Below are 21,040 nucleotides of genomic sequence, written 5' to 3' on the forward strand. Positions count from 1 at the left end.
GCGAGATACATACACTTTTTTTGATCATATTTCCTATTCCGCTATTCAATAAAAACCTTTGAGGATCAATTGAATTGCGGGATAGTCTGTGTCGGTACGTGTGAGAGAGATCCACCTTTCCAAGTTGTTGGGGTTCATCTCATACTTCTGAAGGTTTGAGGGTGCTGCCTGTTCCATACCCCCCCTACTCCTCATCTAGCCTTTTAGGGGTACAAACAATAGTAATTGGGGCCTAGTGTGGTTGTGTACGTGCGAGATACATACACTTTTTTTGATCATATTTCCTATTCCGCTATTCAATAAAAACCTTTGAGGATCAATTGAATTGCGGGATAGTCTGTGTCGGTACGTGTGAGAGAGATCCACCTTTCCAAGTTGTTGGGGTTCATCTCATACTTCTGAAGGTTTGAGGGTGCTGCCTGTTCCATACTCCCCCTACTCCTCATCTAGCCTTTTAGGGGTACAAACAATAGTAATTGGGGCCTAGTGTGGTTGTGTACGTGCGAGATACATACACTTTTTTTGATCATATTTCCTATTCCGCTATTCAATAAAAACCTTTGAGGATCAATTGAATTGCGGGATAGTCTGTGTCGGTACGTGTGAGAGAGATCCACCTTTCCAAGTTGTTGGGGTTCATCTCATACTTCTGAAGGTTTGAGGGTGCTGCCTGTTCCATACCCCCCCTACTCCTCATCTAGCCTTTTAGGGGTACAAACAATATTAATTGGGGCCTAGTGTGGTTGTGTACGTGCGAGATACATACACTTTTTTTGATCATATTTCCTATTCCGCTATTCAATAAAAACCTTTGAGGATCAATTGAATTGCGGGATAGTCTGTGTCGGTACGTGTGAGAGAGATCCACCTTTCCAAGTTGTTGGGGTTCATCTCATACTTCTGAAGGTTTGAGGGTGCTGCCTGTTCCATACTCCCCCTACTCCTCATCTAGCCTTTTAGGGGTACAAACAATAGTAATTGGGGCCTAGTGTGGTTGTGTACGTGCGAGATACATACACTTTTTTTGATCATATTTCCTATTCCGCTATTCAATAAAAACCTTTGAGGATCAATTGAATTGCGGGATAGTCTGTGTCGGTACGTGTGAGAGAGATCCACCTTTCCAAGTTGTTGGGGTTCATCTCATACTTCTGAAGGTTTGAGGGTGCTGCCTGTTCCATACCCCCCCTACTCCTCATCTAGCCTTTTAGGGGTACAAACAATAGTAATTGGGGCCTAGTGTGGTTGTGTACGTGCGAGATACATACACTTTTTTTGGATCATATTTTCTATTCCGCTATTCAATAAAAACCTTTCTAGGGCAAGATCTTAAATTACAGAAATATGAGGAGACCGTCAAATAAGGGCCGTGGCCTGGGTCGTGGTGCTGCTGGTAGAGCTCCTGTTGCAAGGAGAGGACATGGTCGATCTGTGCCAGCTACACGCACAAGTGAAACACCTTCCTCAAGTGTGAGTAGGCGACAGAACCTGCATCAGTATTTGGTAGGGCATCAAACGCCCCTAGAAGTGATGAGGCCAGAACAAGTTGAGGCGATAGTAGATTGGTTTGCTGCTGACAGTGCCTCCAGTTCCTTCACATTGTCTCCCACCCAGTCTACTGCAGAAAGGTCAGAGTTGGCACCTGCAGCCAATGTCCAACCGTCTTTCACCTCACCCCCTTGCAAATCAGGCCAGCAGTCTGAGCCCCAAGCCATACAGCAGTCTCTTATTCTTTTTGAGGACTCTGTCAGCAGGGTTTCCCAGGGCCATCCACCTAGCCCTGCCCCAGAAGTGGAAGAGATTGAGTGCAGCGATGCCCAACCACTTATTCCTCAAGATGAGTACATGCAAGGATCATCGCAGCACGTCTCCGATGATGACGAAACGCAGGTGCCAACTGCTGCGGCGTTCAGCATTGTGGAGACCGACAAGGAGGGCAGGGGTGAAGACTGGGTGGAAGATGATGTGGAGGACGATGAGGTCCTCGACCCCACATGGAATGAACGTCATGCAGGTGAACTGAGTAGTTTGGAGGAAGAGGCGGTGGTCGCACAGAGCCACCAGCACAGCAGAAGAGGGAGCAGGGTGCAGAAGCGGAGCGGCCGTGCCCTAGACACTACGCCCGCTACTGCCCAACGCAGCAAGGGAACGAGCGCACCAAAGTCAGCTCAAAGGAGTTCTCTAGCGTGGAAGTTCTTTAGAAAATGTGCTGATGACAGGACACGAGTGGTTTGCACCCTGTGCAATCAGAGCTTGAAGCGAGGCATGAACCTTCTCAACCTGAGCACAACCTGCATGATCAGGCATCTAAGTGCAAAGCACGAGCTGCAGTGGAGTACACACCTTCAAAACCAAGAAACGTCTCTGGCTCATCCTGCTTCCTCTTCTGCTGCAGTCTCGGCCGCTCCAGCCACATCTGTAGTGATACCGGCACCTGCCACCCCGCAAACAGACGATCTGTCAGCAACACCACCACCTGGGTCACCAACAACCATCTCCACAATGTCCCGTGGAAGCGTTCAGCTTTCCATCTCCCAAACACTTGAGAGGAAGAGGAAGTACCCCCCTACCCACCCGCGATCCCTGGCCCTGAATGCCAGCATTTCAAAATTATTGGCCTTTGAAATGCTGTCATTCCGTCTGGTGGAGACGCACAGTTTTAAAAACCTTATGTCGGTGGCTGTCCCACAGTACGTCGTGCCCAGCCGCCACTACTTTTCCAGGCAAGCCATCCCTTCCCTGCACAACCAAGTGGGGGAAAAAATCAGGTGTGCACTGCGCAACGCCATCTGTGCCAAGGTCCACCTAACTACGGATACGTGGACCAGTAAGCACGGTCAGGGGCGTTATATCTCCCTAACGGCACACTGGGTAAATGCAGTGGCGGATGGGCCTGAGGCGGATAGCAATTTGGCGCATGTCCTTCCACCACCAAGGATTGCAGGGCGCTTCAGTTTGCCTCCTGTTCCTAACTCCTCCTACTCCGCTTCCTCATCCTCTACCGCCTCCTCATCCGGACAGCGTAACACCTTCACCACCAACTTCAGCACGGCCAGGGGTAAACGACAGCAGGCAGTTTTACAACTTGCCTGTTTGGGGGACAAACCACACACCGCGCAGGAGTTGTGGAGGAGCATGGAACAGCAGACAAATGAGTGGTTGCTGCCAGCGAGCCTCAAGCCCGGCCTGGTGGTGTGCGATAACGGGCGAAATCTCATAGCAGCTCTGGGCCTAGCCGGTTTGACGCACATCCCTTGCCTGGCGCATGTGCTGAATTTGGTGGTGCAGAGGTTCCTTAAAAACTACCCCGATATGTCAGAGCTGCTGCAGAAAGTGCGGGCCGTTTGTGCGCACTTTCGGCGTTCTCACCCTGCTGCTGCTCGCCTGGCAGCGCTGCAGCGTAACTTCGGCCTTCCCGCTCACCGCCTCATATGTGACGTGCCCACAAGGTGGAACTCCACCTTGCACATGCTGGAAAGACTGTGCGAGCAGCAGCAGGCCATAGTGGAGTTTCAGCTGCAGCACGCACGCGTGAGTCGCTCTGCGGAACAGCACCACTTCACCACCAATAACTGGGCCTCCATGCGAGACCTGTGTGCCTTGTTGCGCTGTTTTGAGTACTCCACCAACATGGCCAGTGGCAATGACGCCGTTCTCAGCTTAACTATCCCACTTCTATGCCTCCTTGAAAAAACAATTCGGGCGATGATGGAAGAGGATGTGGCACAGGATGAGGAGGAGGAGGAGGATGAAGAGGTAACATTTCCAAGGCTTTCAGGGCAGTCATTCGCAAGGGGCTCCGAGGGTGGGTTCCTGCACACGCAAACGCCAGGGACGCAATTGTCCAGCAGGGGCACAGTTCTGGAGGATGAGGAGGATGAGGAGGAGGAGGAGCTGGAGGAGGAGATGGAACCATGTTCACAGCAGGGTGGCACCCAGGCCAGCTCATGGCCATCACTGGTGCGTGGCTGGGGGGATACAGAGGACACGGACCATACACCTCCCACAGAGGACAGCCTTTCGTTGCCTCTGGGCAGCCTGGCACACATGAGCGATTACATGCTGCAGTGTCTCCACAACGACCGCCGAGTTGCCCACATTCTAACTTGTGCTGATTACTGGGTGGCCACGCTGCTGGATCCCCGTTACAAGGACAACGTACCGTCCTTAATTCACTCACTGGAGCGCGATCGCAAGATGCGCGAGTACAAGCGCACGCTGGTAGACGCCATGCTGCTGGCATTCCCATCTGACAGCGGGGCCACAGTGGAAGCACAAGGCAGAGGAGGAGGAGGAGGAGGTCGCCAACGCAACCAGGGCACCGCCAGCACCTCAGAAGGCAGGGTTAGCATGGCCGAAATGTGGAAAAGCTTTGTCAGCACGCCACAACAAACAGCAGCACCAGCAGCTCAGATGGAACGTCTTAGCAGGAGGCAGCATTTTACCAACATGGTGGAGCAGTATGTGTGCACACGCCTACATGTAGTGAATGACGGGTCTGCCCCCTTCAACTTCTGGGTCTCCAAATTGGGCACATGGCCTGAGCTTGCCCTTTACGCCTTGGAGGTGCTGGCGTGCCCTGCAGCCAGTGTATTATCTGAACGGGTATTTAGCACGGCTGGGGGCGTTATAACAGACAAGCGCAGCCGCCTGTCCAGAGACAATGTGGACAAGCTCACGTTCATTAAAATGAACCAGGCATGGATCCCACGGGACTTTTCCGTACCTTATGCAGAATAGCAATGGATACCGACCTTACCCACCCATTGTTCCATTTTTGCTCTTTCTCACTCTTTTGGGGTGTACCCTCATTTAAAATTTGTGAAAAGAAGCAGTGTTGGCTACCTCGTCCTCCTCCTCAGGGCCAGATTAATGTAGGGTCTATTGGAGCTGCAGCTCCAGGCCCCTACCTTTTATATAGGCCCCGGGTTGGCCATATTCACTGTTACCGCTCTTCTGTCACTTGTAAACACAGAAGTCTGGCTTCTATGCTCGCTTCCCCAGGCAGCACCCTCAGAACCTCCCCACACAGCGTGAAGGCCGGACAAGGAGGGACAGTTGGCGATGCATGGATGTGTTTATGGGCTTCAGAGACAGCATCCCATGTTGAATTAGGCATGCATGGCTGCACCCTTCCTCCTCTGGGTGCATGGCAAGGCACGGCCCTAAGGCCCTTCAAAATCCTCAGCACCAAGCCCATGATGCTGTTAATCCGGCCCTGGTCCTCCTCCACCGCCGCTTCCACCTACACCGCCCATAGGTGTGCGCAGCCTATTGCATTAAGGTGTGCACCCCAAAGTTGAAATACACATGCATGTGTTTGCCAGCAGGGAGAGTAATGTATCGGGGCCATGTACCTGTAGGCAAGGAGAAATAGAGCAGAGCAGGTCCCAGGGAGATCTTTCCCATCTCCTCACTGGCAATGCTATGTGCCCTAGGTGATTAGGGTGTGCCCAGGCACACCCAGCACACCCTGTGCGCACGCCTATGTCACCGCCACATCCACCACCACCTCAACCTCCCTCCTACTCCATATGGGCCTCGTCCTTCAGAGATGAAGAAGAACATTGTTTTATTTTTCTGTTTTTTTTTGTTGTTTTAAGTTATTTCCCTATCCACATTTGTTTGCAGAGCACTTGCCATGCTCTTAATTACGTTTTGCTGCCATTTGCAGCACTCTAGCCCTTTCCTTTGGTGTTTTAGAGCCATTTTAGTGCCTTAAAGTTCGGGTCCCCATTGACTTCAATGGGGTTCGGTGTCCGGGAAAAGTTCGGTAAAAGTCCGGGACACGGACCCGGACTTTTTTTTAAAGTTCGGCCGAACCCGTCGAACACGGACATCTAGGTGTCCGCTCAACCCTACCTAGGGACCTTTCTTTGTGCTCACCTTATTCATAGGGATTCATTAGGTCCACTACATTCAAAGCTCTCGGAAGCCATACAGGTGTAACGTATAATAAATTCTTCGATGAAATAATTTTAATCATTTCCTTTGCTTTATTCATAGCGAGGACCACTGATACTCTGGCAGTGACCGATACTGAAAACCAAAACACAGCTATGAGTACAAGAACACCCAAAACATTTTCTACAACCACAGATCCCACAACTTTATACACAAGAACCCCAAAAGAATGGACCACATTACCTCCGTCTACATCTAGCAGTATCACCATACCCAAACAGTTCCCTACTTCAGACACAGGTAAACAGTTTTTTAGCATTAAAGGAATCCAAGCTGCCATTGCTGACCTCTCCTGAAAAGGCTAGGTACCTGGCTGTTATGATGATGCTTTGGCTTTTTGATACTATCTTAGTCACAGAACACAGAACAGGAGTTTCTGACCTTTCTCTATTATTTGCTTCAGGTCTGTAACTGAGAAAAAGTGCTGGAGCCTGGCGGCTAGCATTTTAAGAAGATCAGCTGTGGCAGCCCACGTATTTTTTAATTCCATACTCACATACAGTACTGTGCAAAAGTTTAAGGCTCTGTTCACATATATGCTGTGCAGGAAACGCAGCGAATCCTGGGCGCCTCCCACACCGCATTGAGATCGCACGGCATTCATATGAACCACAGGAGGTGTCAATGTTAAATTAATAACACCCCAAAACTGCAAAACGCAGTGCGATAAACAGAATCAGATTGCATAGGTGTGAACACCCACGCGATCCAATTCCAGTGCGGGGAAAATAAGTGTCCTGCTCCTTTTTTTGTGCGGATGAAGTGTTATTTGAGCTATACAAATGAATGGTTTAAATCACACTGCATAGACATTGCATGTGATTTGAATAGAAATGCAGTACGATTCCTAACTGAATCACATGCGGTGTCCCTCGCCGCATATATGTGAACCCAGGCTTAGGCAGGTGTGAAGAAATGCAGTAAGGTAAGAATGCTTTTTAGAATTTTTAATAGTTTATTTTAATAGTTAATTTTTATTAATTTTCAAGATTCAAAGTGAGCAAACAGAAGAAAGATCTAAATTAAATCAATATTTGGTGTGACTACCCTTTTGCTTCAAACCAGCATCAGTTCTTCTAGATACACATGCACATAATTTTTGAAGGAACTCGGCAGGTAGGTTGTTCCAAAGATCTTGGGGAACAAACCAGAAATCCTCTGTAGATGTAGGCTGCCTCAAATCCCTCTGTCGCTTCATGTGGGGCTCTGTGGGGCCAAACCATCACTTCCAGGACTTCTTGTTCTGTTTACTGAAGATAGTTCTTAATGGCATGCTACAAATACATTTGGAGCCAATCACACGCCTCACTGGTGGTATGGCATGATAGATCAGTATCTGCCTGTATTTCTCAGCATTGAGGACATCATTAATCAGGCAATGTTGAAGACCATAGACCCAGTGGTCTGCCAAAGAAACTTAATGCTATAAGCCTCAAATATGCACAAGAAACATAGGGACTGGGGAGCAGAAAATAGCAGGTGCTCTGGACTGATGAGTCAAAATTTGAAATATTTTGCTGTAGAAGGAGGAAGTTTCTTCACCAAAGGGCTGGAGAGCTGTACAATAATGAGTGTCTACAGACAACAGTGAAGCATGGTGGGGGTTCCTTGCAAGTCTGGGGCTGTATTTCTACAAATGTAGTTGGATATTTGGTCAGGATCAGTGGTGTCCTCAATGCTGAGTAATACAAGCAGATACTGTAATTATCCATCATGCCATACCATCAGGGAGGCATGTGATTGGCTCCAAATGTATTTTTCAGCAGGAGAATGACCCCAAACATACAGCCAATGTCATTAAAGCGGAGTTCCAGCCTCACACACTCACCTTTTCAACGGTCCAGCGATGCGGCCGCCCGAAGCCTCGCTCTTCTCCCTCTCTGCTCTGCGGCGCCGGCATCACGGGTGTGGGCACCCGGCTGTGACAGTTTGCGGCTTCACAGCCGGGTACGCACTGCGCATGCGCGAGTTGCGCTACGCGTCGTGATTGGCCGCCAATCTTCTGGGACCTCTGACATGTCCCAGAAGATTGCAGGGAGGGAGGGGGAGAGGAGAACTTCCGCTCAGGGCACCGCGGCGCTCCGAGCGGAAGTGGGAGTGGGTACCTGTCAAAACTAGGTACCCGCTTCCCCCCCCCCCCCAAAAAAAATGACATGCCAAATGTGGCATGTCAGGGGGTTAGAACTGCCTAAAGCAGAAGTTCCACTTTTGGGTGGAACTCCGCTTTAAGAACTATCCTAAGTGTAAAGAAGAGTCCTGGAAGTGATATTTTGGCCCCTACAGAGCTCTGATTTTTTTCAACATCATCCAGGCTGTCTGGGATTACATGAAGAGACAGAAGGATTTAGGCAGCCTACATCCACAGAAGATCTTTAGTTAGTTCTCCAACATGTTTGGAACAACCTACCTGCTGAGTTCCTTTAAAAACTGTGTACAAGTGTACCTAGAAGAATTGATGCTATTTTGAAGGAAAAAGGGGGGGTCACACCAATCATTGATTTGATTTGGATTTCTCTTCTGTTCATTTACATTCAATTTTGGTAATTGATCAAGAAAAAAAAACTATTAAGGCCTCATGTCCACTGCTGCTGATAAACGGACGTTTAGGAGCAGTTGGGCATTTTTTTCAGCAGCCCCTGAACTCTCCTCTATGTTATCTTATCTGTCCATGTACATAGTCATTTAGAGGCATTTTCTTGAAAACAAAAAAATGCGTTCAGGACGTTTATAGGCATTTGAAATGCCAAATGTTTCCAACAGCTTGCAAACGCGTCTAAACACAGTAGAAACGTTTAGAGGTGATTTAGTTTATAGGCGTTTGTAATAGGAAAACATTGCTGACCATTTCCAATAGGGAAAAAACAGACTTTCCAGGAGAGAGAGGGAAAGAGAAAGAGAGAGATTTGTAGACATTTGGGATCAGCAAAAAACGCTCATGAACGCCGGTAAACGCGGCATGTAAAAGTGGTCAAACAAACGTTTTTTTACTTTGTTTACAAGCTATCAACTTCCAGCCTTCAGAAGAGGTTTTTTTTTTTAACGTCCAGTGTACATGAGACCTAATACTTTTATTTCTGAAAGTATTCCTAATTTACAGCCTTTTTTAAGGCCTGCCTAAAACTTTTGCACAGCACTGTATTTCTTCACAATATCTTGTAGCTGACTGTTTCAAGAAAAAGGACAAAGTGTTTTTTTTTATTCTCCTATTTAATCCTTAAACTTTTCTCTAAGTGCCGGTTCACACTGGTACGACTTGTCAGGCGACTTGGTCAGCCTGACAAGTCGTGCACCGTTGCGGTCCATTGTGTGGTGCAGGAACGGTTCTAATAGGAGCGATACAAGTCGCTCCGACTTAGAAAAAGGGTCCTGTACTACTTTGGGGTGACCTGGAGCGACTTGCATAGACATTCATTTTATGGAGTCCGTGCAAGTAGCGTCGAAGTCGCGGTGCACGCGACTTCACAGGTCGCCCCCTAAGTCGGATCGCCATAGTGTGAACCGACACTTAAAGCAGCTGTTGCAAAGTGGGCTACCTGTGGCTTTTTATATATTTTGAGGTTGCTTGTTGCAACTTCTCAGAAGGCCCCCAATAGTCAGTCTAAACTCTGCTGCAACATCCATAATTATAAAGGCAAGCATAAGCTCACCAATTTATGATATTTCATTCAAATATGTAAGATAACTAACATGATGAGATAATAATTATCAGCCAAAATGTAAAAACAACAATCCCAGTTCTGGATCCAGGAGTGCTCAGATTGATTGTCGGGAGCAGGGTACACAGAAGGAGGAGGACCAAAGAGTTAGGCATAGATGTGTCTGCAATGTGTCCAAATGGGCCTGGAAAATGCAGAATAGGAATGGAAGAGATACATGATACATGGTTGTATGCAATCGCCAAGATGGGTCCAGAACTAGCAGTGTTGTTTTTTTAATTCGGGGGGGAAAGCCGTCCCCGCCGGGAGAAGACAGGCTGGTTGAACCCAAGTTATTCGATCAATCCACTTGCTACATTCAGCCTGCCCACTAATGGTTTCAAATCTTGGCTGGTTCCTGCTGATTTGAACAGTGTATGGCCAGGCTTAGAAGCTGATTGGCTACTATACACGGCTGCACCAAATTTTGCACTCGCTAGTTTTAGTAAATCAACCCCACAATGCCTAAAAAGTCTCACTGATGGGAAAATCTTTATGGTTTGTAGGAGGAATGTTGGCACAGGAATAAAGAGTTTTATTACCTCTACAGTTGAGAATAAGTAATGCCTTACAGTTAGTTTTTTTTTCTAAAGAAGCCACAGCCTTTATAGAAAAGCTTATGCCCTGGTAGCAGCTGCAGAGTGGGCCCCTTTTTATCTGTGGGGAAGCAGTGGTCTCATTGCAAAGGTCCAACAAACCCACTGAGGTAAACCAATGGCTCTGCAATCAGAAAGCATATGCTCCTTTATTGAGGAGTACTGGCTCTGAATCAGCATGAGGGCGTATCTCCCTCTGCAAAGACAATACTACTTCCCTATAGCAATAACAGTCCCACACTGCAGGATGCTGGCAAGGTACAGGCTGTTCTACTCAAGCTGTGACTGTTCCTAAAAAAAAACAAAAACAAACTGTAAGAGTTTGAACACATTTTATTTTTATGCACCTAGAATGCATTAATAAGCTGATTTAAAATGAATGTTCAATTCAGCTTTAAAGGAAAAATTTAGAAGTCACCTCCAAAAGATCCATTCTTTAACACACGTATACTTCAGGGTAACAACTGTATACAGAGATGTGATATATACTGTATATATATGTGTATATATATATATATATATATATATATATATATATATATATATATATATATATATATATATATACAGTATCTCACAAAAGGGAGTACACCCCTCACATTTTTGTAAATATTTTATGATATCTTTTCATGTGACAACACTGAAGAAATTACACTTTGCTACAATGTAAAGTAGTGTGTGTACAGCTTGTATAACAGTGTAAATTTGCTGTTCCCTCAAAATAACTCAACACACAGCCATTAATGTCTAAACTGCTGGCAACAAAAGTGAGTACACCCCTAAGTGAAAATGTCCAAATTGGGCCAAAAAGTGTCAATATTTTGTGTGACCACCATTATTTTCCAGCACTGCCTTAACCCTCTCCTCTTGGGCATGGAGTTCACCAGAGCTTCACAGGTTGCCACTGGAGTCCTCTTCCACTCCTCCATGACGACATCATGGAGCTGGTGGATGTTAGAGACCTTGTGCTTCTCCACCTTCCGTTTGAGGATGCCCCACAGATGATCAATAGGGTTTAGGTCTGGAGACATGCTTGGCCAGTCCATCGTGTTAACCCTCAGCTTCTTTAGCAAGGCAGTGGTCGTCTTGGAGGTGTGTTTGGGGTCGTTATCATGTTGGAATACTGCCCTGCGGCCCAGTCTCTGAAGGGAGGGGATCATGCTCTGCTTCAGTATCTCACAGTACATGTTGGCATTTATGGTTCCCTCAATGAACTGTAGCTCCCCAGTGCCGGAAGCACTCATGCAGCCCCAGACCAGGACACTCCCACCACCATGCTTGACTGTAGGCAACACACACTTGTCTTTGTACTCCTCACCTGGTTGCTGCCACACACGCTTGAATTCATCTGAACAAAATAAGTTTATCTTCGTCTCATCAGACCACAGAACATGGTTCCAGTAATCCATGTCCTTAGTCTGCTTGTCTTCAGCAAACTGTTTGCGGGCTTTCTTGTGCATCATCTTTTGAAGAGGCTTCCTTCTCGGATGACAGCCATGCAGACCAATTTGATACAGTGTGCGGTGTATGGTCTGAGCACTGACAGGCTGACCCCCCACCCCTTCAACCTCTGCAGCAATGCTGGCATGCACGTCTATTTCCCAAAGACAACCTCTGGATATGATGCTGAGCACGTGCACTCAACTTCTTTGGATGGCCATGGCGAGGCCTGTTCTGAGTGGAACCTGTCCTGTTAAACTGCTGTATGGTCTTGGCCACCGTGCTGCAGCTCAGTTTTGGGGTCTTGGCAATTTTCTTATAGCCTAGGCCATCATTATGTAAAGCAACAATTCTTTTTTTCAGATGCTCAGAGAGTTCTTTGCCATGAGGTACCATGTTGAACTTCCAGTGACCAGTATGTGAGAGTGAGAGCGATCACACCAAATTTAATACACCTGCTCCCCATTCGCACCTGAAACCTTGTAACACTAATGAGTCACATGACACCAGGGAGGGAGAATGGCTTATTGGGCCCAATTTGGACATTTTCACTTAGGGGTGTACTCACTTTTGTTGCCAGCAGTTTAGACATTAATGGCCGTGTGTTGAGTTATTTTAAAGGGAAAGAAAATTTACACTGTTATACAAGCTGTACACTCACTACTTTACATTGTAGAAAAGTGTCATTTCTTCAGTGTTGTCACATGAAAAGATAGAATAAAATATTTACAAAAATGTGAGGGGTGTACTCACTTTTGTGAGATACTGTGTGTATATGGTATATATATATAAAAGCAGTTTTGCGTGCCAAAGGATTTTTATTTGCAACCCTGAAATGTAATCTTTACAGACCCAGGCAAATAACCCCAGTTGTTTATTTCAAATGAAAGGCATGTCCCATAAGCCACACATCATAACAGACCCGCTATGATGTGGTGTATAGCAGCCCCAGCCTGGGCTCAAACCAGGCCACACCCCAGATACACAGTGCTGCAGCCCATGATGCATTTGATTTCCCACTTGTCTTTGGAGTCTCCATACCCATGATTAAGCGCTGAGGAGCAGAGCGAAATGCATTGGGGGCATGGCTTGGTTGGAGCCCAGGCTGAGGTTGCTATACACCACATCATAACGGGTCTGTTATGATGTGCAGCTTATGGAATATGCCTTCCATTTTCCATTGACGTTTGGAACTGGGACAAGCTTCTTCCCTATTCAGCACTCCCCGCAGCGGTGGACACAGGACTAGCAGTCCTCTAAGCCTGAGCGGCTCACTACTTTACAATTGTCTATTGTTACATACAGTATAGGAATACAATGGTATTCATCCCTGCATGCTGACTGGAAAGTGAAGGAGCAGCAGTAGAAAAGGGTCATATATCTGCTCACTTTGCTCTCTCTTCCTATCAGCATATGCAGTGCTGCACTCCATCTCCCAGTCTTAGTACTGCTGTTAAGGGGAGAAGAAGAAACTGATAAGTAAAATTTAAGTATTTACACTCTTTACATTTGATATTAATGCATTTAAAGCAGAACTAAACCATCCTCTCCTTAATAGCCAAGGAAGCTGCCATGTTCGACTCGGTTAGGTCAACTGTGGCAGTTATCATTCACAGCATGTCTTGAATGTAACTGTCTTGGGAAACAGTTGAATTAATTGGTTAAATTCCGCTTTAATAATGTATTTATAAGTGCAGAACTGCATTTACATATACTTCAGTATACATAATTCAATGTGATCTGGTGACCTCTTGTACAGTAACTACAGCCATATTGTATTTCTATATTAAATGAATTGCCAATTACACTTATGATTGCTATTTTGTATCTGTTTGCATTAGTATCTATATGATAGACATTCTGCATAGGAGAAATGTTGTTTTGTTAAAGCGGAGTTCCACCCGAAATTTATACTTACCTCCATCTTCTCGCTCCCGGTCACCTGAAAAACAAATGGATAATCGCAATTTTTTTTTTTTTCACTTACCTTTTAGAGAAAATATACTCACCTTACTTCCTTCTTCCTCCCCTCGGCGGCCACGGCGATTCGTCACTTCCTGGCTTTTGCAATGATTCCTGGGAGCTGAACGTCATCGCTCCCAGGAATCATTGCGCCTGCACCGGCCCCGACGTCAGTTCCGGGGCGCGCGCGTCATTCCCTTCTAAACAGCTTCTGGGCATGCCCAGAAGCTGTGGAGGGATGACGCGCGCGACCCGGAAGTGACGTCGGGGCCGGTGCAGTGCATCGTGGGACCGAAGAAGGAGGAAGAGGACCGAAGAGGACGCGGAAGAGGATCGCGCTGGCTTCAAGCTGCCCACACCCGAGATGGCAGCGCTGGAGAAGACAATTTCAAGGTAAGTATTTCTCCTGAAAGGTAAGTGCAACCCGGGACAGATCAGAGGCTAGCCATTGTGGAATGTGCTAGCCCTGACTGTCCCGGGGGTATTTTTATAAAAAAATGTATAACTAGGGTGGAACTCCGCTTTAAAGTTGTATTCAACCCAAAATCAAAAATGTGATATAATGCAGCTTACCTATCTTTAGGTGTGTCGGCTGCATTATTTTTCTTTTTTTAAGGTTTTATTCACCCTTTGTTTCACCAGGCGATCTGGCCAGTAGCACACCTCCTGTATTAGAGTTCCCCACTCTGGGTGAAGGAGCACAGGAGGCACGGCAGACCGCAGCATTGTCAGTCTGGGGGAAGAGAGTGTTAGATAGACTAGCAGACATGGGCATCCACAGAACTTTTTCCGGGGGGCATCACTTTAAGGTCATCCATGCTCTTCCCCTTTTCGACAATGTCATGAAGGCGATATCAATCACCGTGCGAGCCATGACTTGCGAGTATTTATTTTTAAGGGGGAAAAGGCAGAATTCATATTTAAAGCGTTTGTTAACCGAAAAACAAATATATTGACCTGTTCCCCTAAAGCATTTTATACAGCGCAGTGCTTGTGCTGTGTAATTTGGCCCTTTCTATCACCTAAAATACCTGGCTATGTCCTCCCCTCTGTAAACTGACGTGCCTCCGACATTCGCATCCCTCCTGTCCTCTTCTGTCCTCTCTTCCCACCTCCCTCCCTGCCTTCTGTTCCTGTGTTAGTGAGCACCCCCCCTCCCCCCCACTCCTGCTGCTGTAATTTCATTTAAAGGTTTCATATCCTGTCTACAGTCTGTTTAATAATCCTGTGTGCCCCGTGTCTGTGTTTTATAAAAATAAGCCGTTCTTTACAAGTTTTCAGAGCGCCGAGCACCGCTCACGTAGCCCACCGCCTCTCTCCTCCTCTCAGCCTCTCCTCCTCCTCCTCCCCTCCCCCCCCAGACTGACGTCAGTGAGGAATCCTCGGCCCCTGCAGGCAGCTGTCAGACGGGGAACAAAAAGAGCCAGCAGGTCACGTGAGCGGCAATCGGCGCTCTATAAACTGGTAAAGAACGGCTTATTTTTTTAAAACTCAGGGGCACAGGCACACATGATTATTAAACAGACCAGACAGGATGGTATAAAGTGGTTTAACAACTACTTTAAAGGGGAAGTTGAGATTCCGGGAGGGGGGGGGGGGCTCTTGTCCCCCCTTGCGGACACCCAGATTTAAATACACTTATAAAATTAAGCCAAACTCCAGCTCACATTGCGGTTACACAAGCAATTACAGCAATAGTTTTTTTTCTTTTGGGATGAAGGTTTTACATGAATAAATAAAAGCTGATCATTGTAAGCACCCCTGTCAGTGGTAAATGGTTTGCCTCAACGCCTTTAATATATACATTTATAGGATAGCTTGTTCTGTTGAAAAGCTACAGAGTTAATGGCTGGATCACCAGGGGGAAATAAAAGCAAGAAATACTACAAAGAAAACGAATTCAGCCCTCACATCTAAGAATTGTTAGTCTGCAAAATAATAAATGATTTCTTTTTGGTTTAATACTGCTTTACTTTTTAATATGACCGGAATCTTTTATTCTTTGCTTTATTCACAGTGAGGGCCACTGATACTTTGGATGCAACAATGACTAATACTGAACACCAAGACACAAGTATGGGAACACCTACAACATTTTCTTCCAGCATAGATTTCACAACTGTGTACACAGGAACCCCCAAAGAGAAGACTCCATCACCTCTATCTATAATGTTTAGCAGTCTCACCCCACACAAAGAACACTCTACTATAAACACAGGTAAGCATGGAGAGAAAATTAGAAAGACAAGGGTGACCAGCGCTATGGAAGTGTGTAGATAATATATAATAGACAGGTGTAAGCTGCCAGCAACAAAACCCAGAGGGGTTAAGATAATTGAGCCCCGGTTCACACTTGTGCGTGTGCGGGGTTCGCATGTAATGTCGGAGCGCACTGCTCCGACATTACATGCGATCGGCTGTGCGGTGCGAGTTTAGCCATACAGTTTGTATGGCTAAATTCGCACCGCAGCAAACACGCACAGGGACCCTTTTTGGCAGCCGCATCAGGATCGGATCGCACAGCGGTTCACACTTGTGCGATTCGATCCTGTGCGAACTGCACGATCGCACTGCGATATGCGGTCAAACTGGGGGTGTCGTTAACATTACATTGACACCCCCAGCGTATCGCATATGGCAGTGTGAACTGCCGGGGGTGCGTGTGCGATGCGGGAACAGGCTGTGGATTCGCAGCCTTCCCGCATCGCATAAATGTGAACCGAGGCTGAAAGTGCAAGAGAAGTTGCCCCGGCGCTACCTCTAAGTGACACCTTGTCACTTTAAAATATATGTGCCATAGTGTGAATGATTGGGAAAACAGTGAATAAAATTAAGTATAAATAAATAGTGCACATATAAAATTGAATAATTCCTTTTGTGAACAAGGATATTTCTTTGTGACCACTGTGAGAAGGTGCTCGTGTGCAAGTTTCAAATAAATAAATAATTAAGCTGAAAAGATAGTGATGACATTTTTATTCCAATCAATAAATAGATAAAATGGATTCAGTGCAATACATAAATAAATCAAATGAATTTAGTGCAATAAAAGACAAATAAATAGTGCCACTGGGTAGTGTGCCAGTGTGAAATTATAATATTGCTTGTAGAAGGTGCCAGTGAGGCAAGTGAAAGAAAGAAAATCCCACTGTGAAAAAAAATAATGAATGAAGGTTGCATACACTAGCGTGGCCACTAGATGTCGCAACTACAATACGACCTGTTTGGTAGTATTTGCTGGATTAGGTGAGCACAGTCATGAGGGTTCCTTCTCCACGGCGAACAAGTATTGCCAGTTGATGTCATGTAACATAAGAAAAAGGGAACCCCATTTGTGCAGTAAAATAAGCGGCAGTAGAAAAAAGCATAGACACACTCACGGTGTAGGCTGATAGCGATCAGTTGCGGTCTCCCGGGAAGCTTCCGCGTTCCACGGTCAGATGCTGTTGAAATCGGAAGTGACGTATGACGCAATGGACCCGCCCTACGCGTTTCGTCATAGGACGTCTGCTAAATAGAGCGCTGGGCACAGGACTACATAATATACAGGAGGGTGTTAGGCATAGAGTGCAGGGTTCAGAGGTTTGCCATGCTAAGACACTTCTGCCCCCACATCCATAGCTCACCCTGTGCACTCTTCTCTCTGCAGCCACCGCTTAGCCCTTCCCCCCACAACAGCTAAACTCCACATCTCACCATGCAGCTGCATCAGCTCTGACCCCTGCTCCTCCACTGCCCTCACCTGTGTACAAACAGCCCCCCCCCCCCTCATCTGCTTATAAAAGCTGATCATTGTAAGTACCCCTGTCAGTGGTAAATGGTTTGTCTTAACACCGTTAACTGAAACAGTTATAGGATAGCTTGTTCTGTTGAAAAGCAACAGAGTTAATGGCCAGATCACCAGGGGGAAATAAAAGCAAGAAAGCCTAAAAAGGAAACAAATTCAGCCCTCACATGTAAGAATTGTTAGTCTGCAAAATAATAAATGATTTCTTTTTGGTTTAATACTGCTTTACTTTTTAATATAACCGGAATCTTTTATTCTTTGCTTTATTCACAGTGAGGGCCACTGATACTTTGGATGCAACAATGACTAATACTGAACACCAAGACACAAGTATGGGAACACCTACAACATTTTCTTCCAGCATAGATTTCACAACTGTGTACACAGGAACCCCCAAAGAGAAGACTCCATCACCTCTATCTATAATGTTTAGCAGTCTCACCCCACACAAAGAACACTCTACTATAAACACAGGTAAGCATGGAGAAAAAATGGTGCCGTTACCTTGCACTAATATGTATTTTATGTGGTGGAATGAAACAATGTTAATATTTTTCTTTGCTTTATTGATACTGCGGACCACAGGTCCTTTGACTGCAACAGTGACAAATGCTGAAAACCAAACCACGCTTATGACCACAAGAACACCAACAACACAGAGGACACTATCAACCCTGATTTCATCTACTGAGTTTAGTGGCCCCACCATTAATAAAGTGTGCCCTCATCCAGACAGAGGTAAGCAAGTAAAGAAAATGTTTTTTTGGCCTGAAGAGGAACTGATCTTTGTAAAAGTGACTAGATTTTTAAAATGAAATGCAGGGACATATTTTTTTGGCAAATGGCACAGGACTGCATAATACACAGAGCGATGGGCACAGGACTGCATAATACACAGAGCGATGGGCACAGGACTGCATAATACACAGAGCGATGGGCACAGGACTGCATAATACACAGAGCGCTGGGCACAGGACTGCATAATACACAGAGCGCTGGGTACCGGACTGCATATTGCACAGAGCTCTGGGCACAGGACTACAGAATACACAGAGCACTGGGCACAGGACTACATAATACACAGAGCTGGGCACAGGACTGCATAATACACAGCGCGATGGGCACAGGACTGCATAATACACAGAGCGCTGGGCACAGGACTGCAAATACACAGAGCGCTGAGTACAGGACTACATAATACACAGAGCGGTGGGCACAGGATTGCATAATACACAGAGCGGTGGGCACCGGACTGCATAATACACAGAGTGCTGGGCACAGGACTGCATAATACACAGAATGCTGGGCACAGGACTGCATATTGCACAGAGCTCTGGGCACAGGACTACAGAATACACAGAGCACTGGGCACAGGACTACATAATACACAGAGCTGGGCACAGGACTGCATAATACACAGCGCGATGGGCACAGGACTGCATAATACACAGAGCCCTGGGCACAGGACTGCAAATACACAGAGCGCTGAGTACAGGACTACATAATACACAGAGCGGTGGGCACAGGACTGCATAATACACAGAGCGGTGGGCACAGGACTGCATAATACACAGAGTGCTGGGCACAGGACTGCATAATACACAGAATGCTGGGCACAGGACTGCATATTGCACAGAGCTCTGGGCACAGGACTACAAAATACACAGAGCACTGGGCACAGGACTACATAATGCACAGAGCGCTGGGCACAGGACTGCATAATACACAGAGCCCTGGGCACAGGAGTTCATATTGCACAGAGCTCTGGGCACAGGACTACAGAATACACAGAGCACTGGGCACAGGACTACATAATGCACAGAGCGCTGGGCACAGGACTGCATAATACACAGAGCGCTGGTACAGGACTGCATAATACACAGAGCGTTGGGCACAGGACTGCATAATACACAGAGCGCTGGGCACCGGACTGCATAATACACAGAGCCCTGGGCACAGGAGTTCATATTGCACAGAGCTCTGGGCACAGGACTACAGAATACACAGAGCACTGGGCACAGGACTACATAATGCACAGATCTCTGGGCACAGGACTGCATAATACACAGAGCGCTGGGCACAGGACTGCATAATACACAGAGCGCTGGGTACAGGAGTTCATATTGCACAGAGCTCTGGGCAAAAGACTACATAATACACAGAGCACTGGTCACAGGGCTGCATAATGCACAGAGCTCTGGACACAGGATTGCATAATACACAGTGCTGGGTACAGGACTACATAATACACAGAGCGCTGGGCACAGGACTACATAATATACAGGAGGGTGTTAGGCATAGTGTGCAGGGTTCAAAGGTTTGCTATGCTAGGACACTTCTGCCCCCACATCCGTGGCTCACCTCTGCACCCTTCTCTCACAGATTATCTCTGCAGCCACCTCTTAGCCCTTCTCCCACACCAGCTAAACTCTCCATCTCTCTATGCAGCTGCATCAGCTCTGACCCCTGCTCCCCCACTGCCCTCACCTGTGTACAAACAGACCCCCCCCCCCCCAATCTGCTCACCTCCCAGACTAAGCCCTTCACACAGTCAAATTTTGTGAGATCGGTTTAATGGGATGCCCTGTCTACGTTATTCTGGCCCTGAATCCGGGGACAAAACCAGATACAGACTTGGTCTGGGGACAGTGTCCTCAGTCCGGAGACTGTCCCCGGAGACATCTGGTCACTCCATCTTTAGAAGCTGTGCCTAAAAAAAAACAGGCAGAGGGCCTGTGGTTTACCTGCAGCCAATCATACTAACTTACCATGCCCCATTCTGCACCGTGTCTCTCTTTGGAGGCAGTTGTCTTGGTAAATGTAGGGCTTTACTTCCTCATGTTAGAGTCTCCAGCAAGGAGAACAATGAGCAGAACAGAAGTGACATTACCAAATCTCATTCAGAATCTTTAATACTAGAAGTCAGAGGCAGCAGTGCTAAGATCCCACATAGCAGATATAGTGCTATAAGGCTCTAGGGCTGCAAATGTTCCCTATAACACACCACATCTTAACTTTTTAAGTTCAGGTTCATTTTAAAGAAAACTTTACATAGGATGCGGGCTGCCACTGCTGATCTCTCCTGAAAATGCTAGCTGCCTGGCTGCCATGCAAAGCTTGGGTGCTTTTTGAGTCACAGAAAAGAAACATTTTCTGACTTTGATTTGAGACATTATCAGAAGGATAGTATACTCTTCTTGTACAACATCATCTAACATGATGTATCATGTAATGTCTTATCTGATTATTCCAGTGCATTAAAAAGAGTATTATATAAGCAGCCCTCTATTTTATCTGTAAAACAACAGCAGCATTGTAGCCAGTGCTACAAGGCCCTCTGGCACCCAAGGCACAGATACCAAAGTGTGCTCACCCTCCCCTTATTCTCTTTAATTTGATAATACAAAAACAAAAATTGTAAATAAATAAATAAACCCTAGGTGAAAGGAATGAAGGAGTTAAAAAAATAATAAAAGTCATCTTATATTTTAACTACAAATAAAATTAGGGTTAACTACAAATTTTTTCTGTGATTTGTCCCTCTTATAAAAGGCACAAGAATCATGTTTCTGGTACAAAACATTTTTTCTCTTTCG

The 21,040-nt window shown here is 46.4% G+C and overlaps 1 protein-coding gene across 2 annotated transcripts in view; it reads left to right on the plus strand.

Annotated features, from left to right (window-relative positions):
- The window catches only part of MADCAM1 (mucosal vascular addressin cell adhesion molecule 1), a 52,637-nt gene that overhangs the window by 24,655 nt on the left and 6,942 nt on the right, over positions 1–21,040 (plus strand). The window contains exons 4-7 of one of the 2 annotated variants that reach the window (XM_082271439.1): positions 6,007–6,204; positions 15,675–15,875; positions 17,718–17,918; positions 18,048–18,182. In XM_082271439.1, coding sequence (XP_082127565.1) covers positions 6,007–6,204; positions 15,675–15,875; positions 17,718–17,918; positions 18,048–18,182 — 735 coding nt within the window. The remainder of the gene's footprint in view (positions 1–6,006; positions 6,205–15,674; positions 15,876–17,717; positions 17,919–18,047; positions 18,183–21,040) is intronic. The other variant, XM_082271440.1, reaches the window with a different exon arrangement.

Source organism: Pelophylax lessonae (genome assembly GCF_965119305.1).
Source record: "Pelophylax lessonae genome assembly, chromosome: 1".
Classification (NCBI taxonomy): domain Eukaryota; kingdom Metazoa; phylum Chordata; class Amphibia; order Anura; family Ranidae; genus Pelophylax; species Pelophylax lessonae.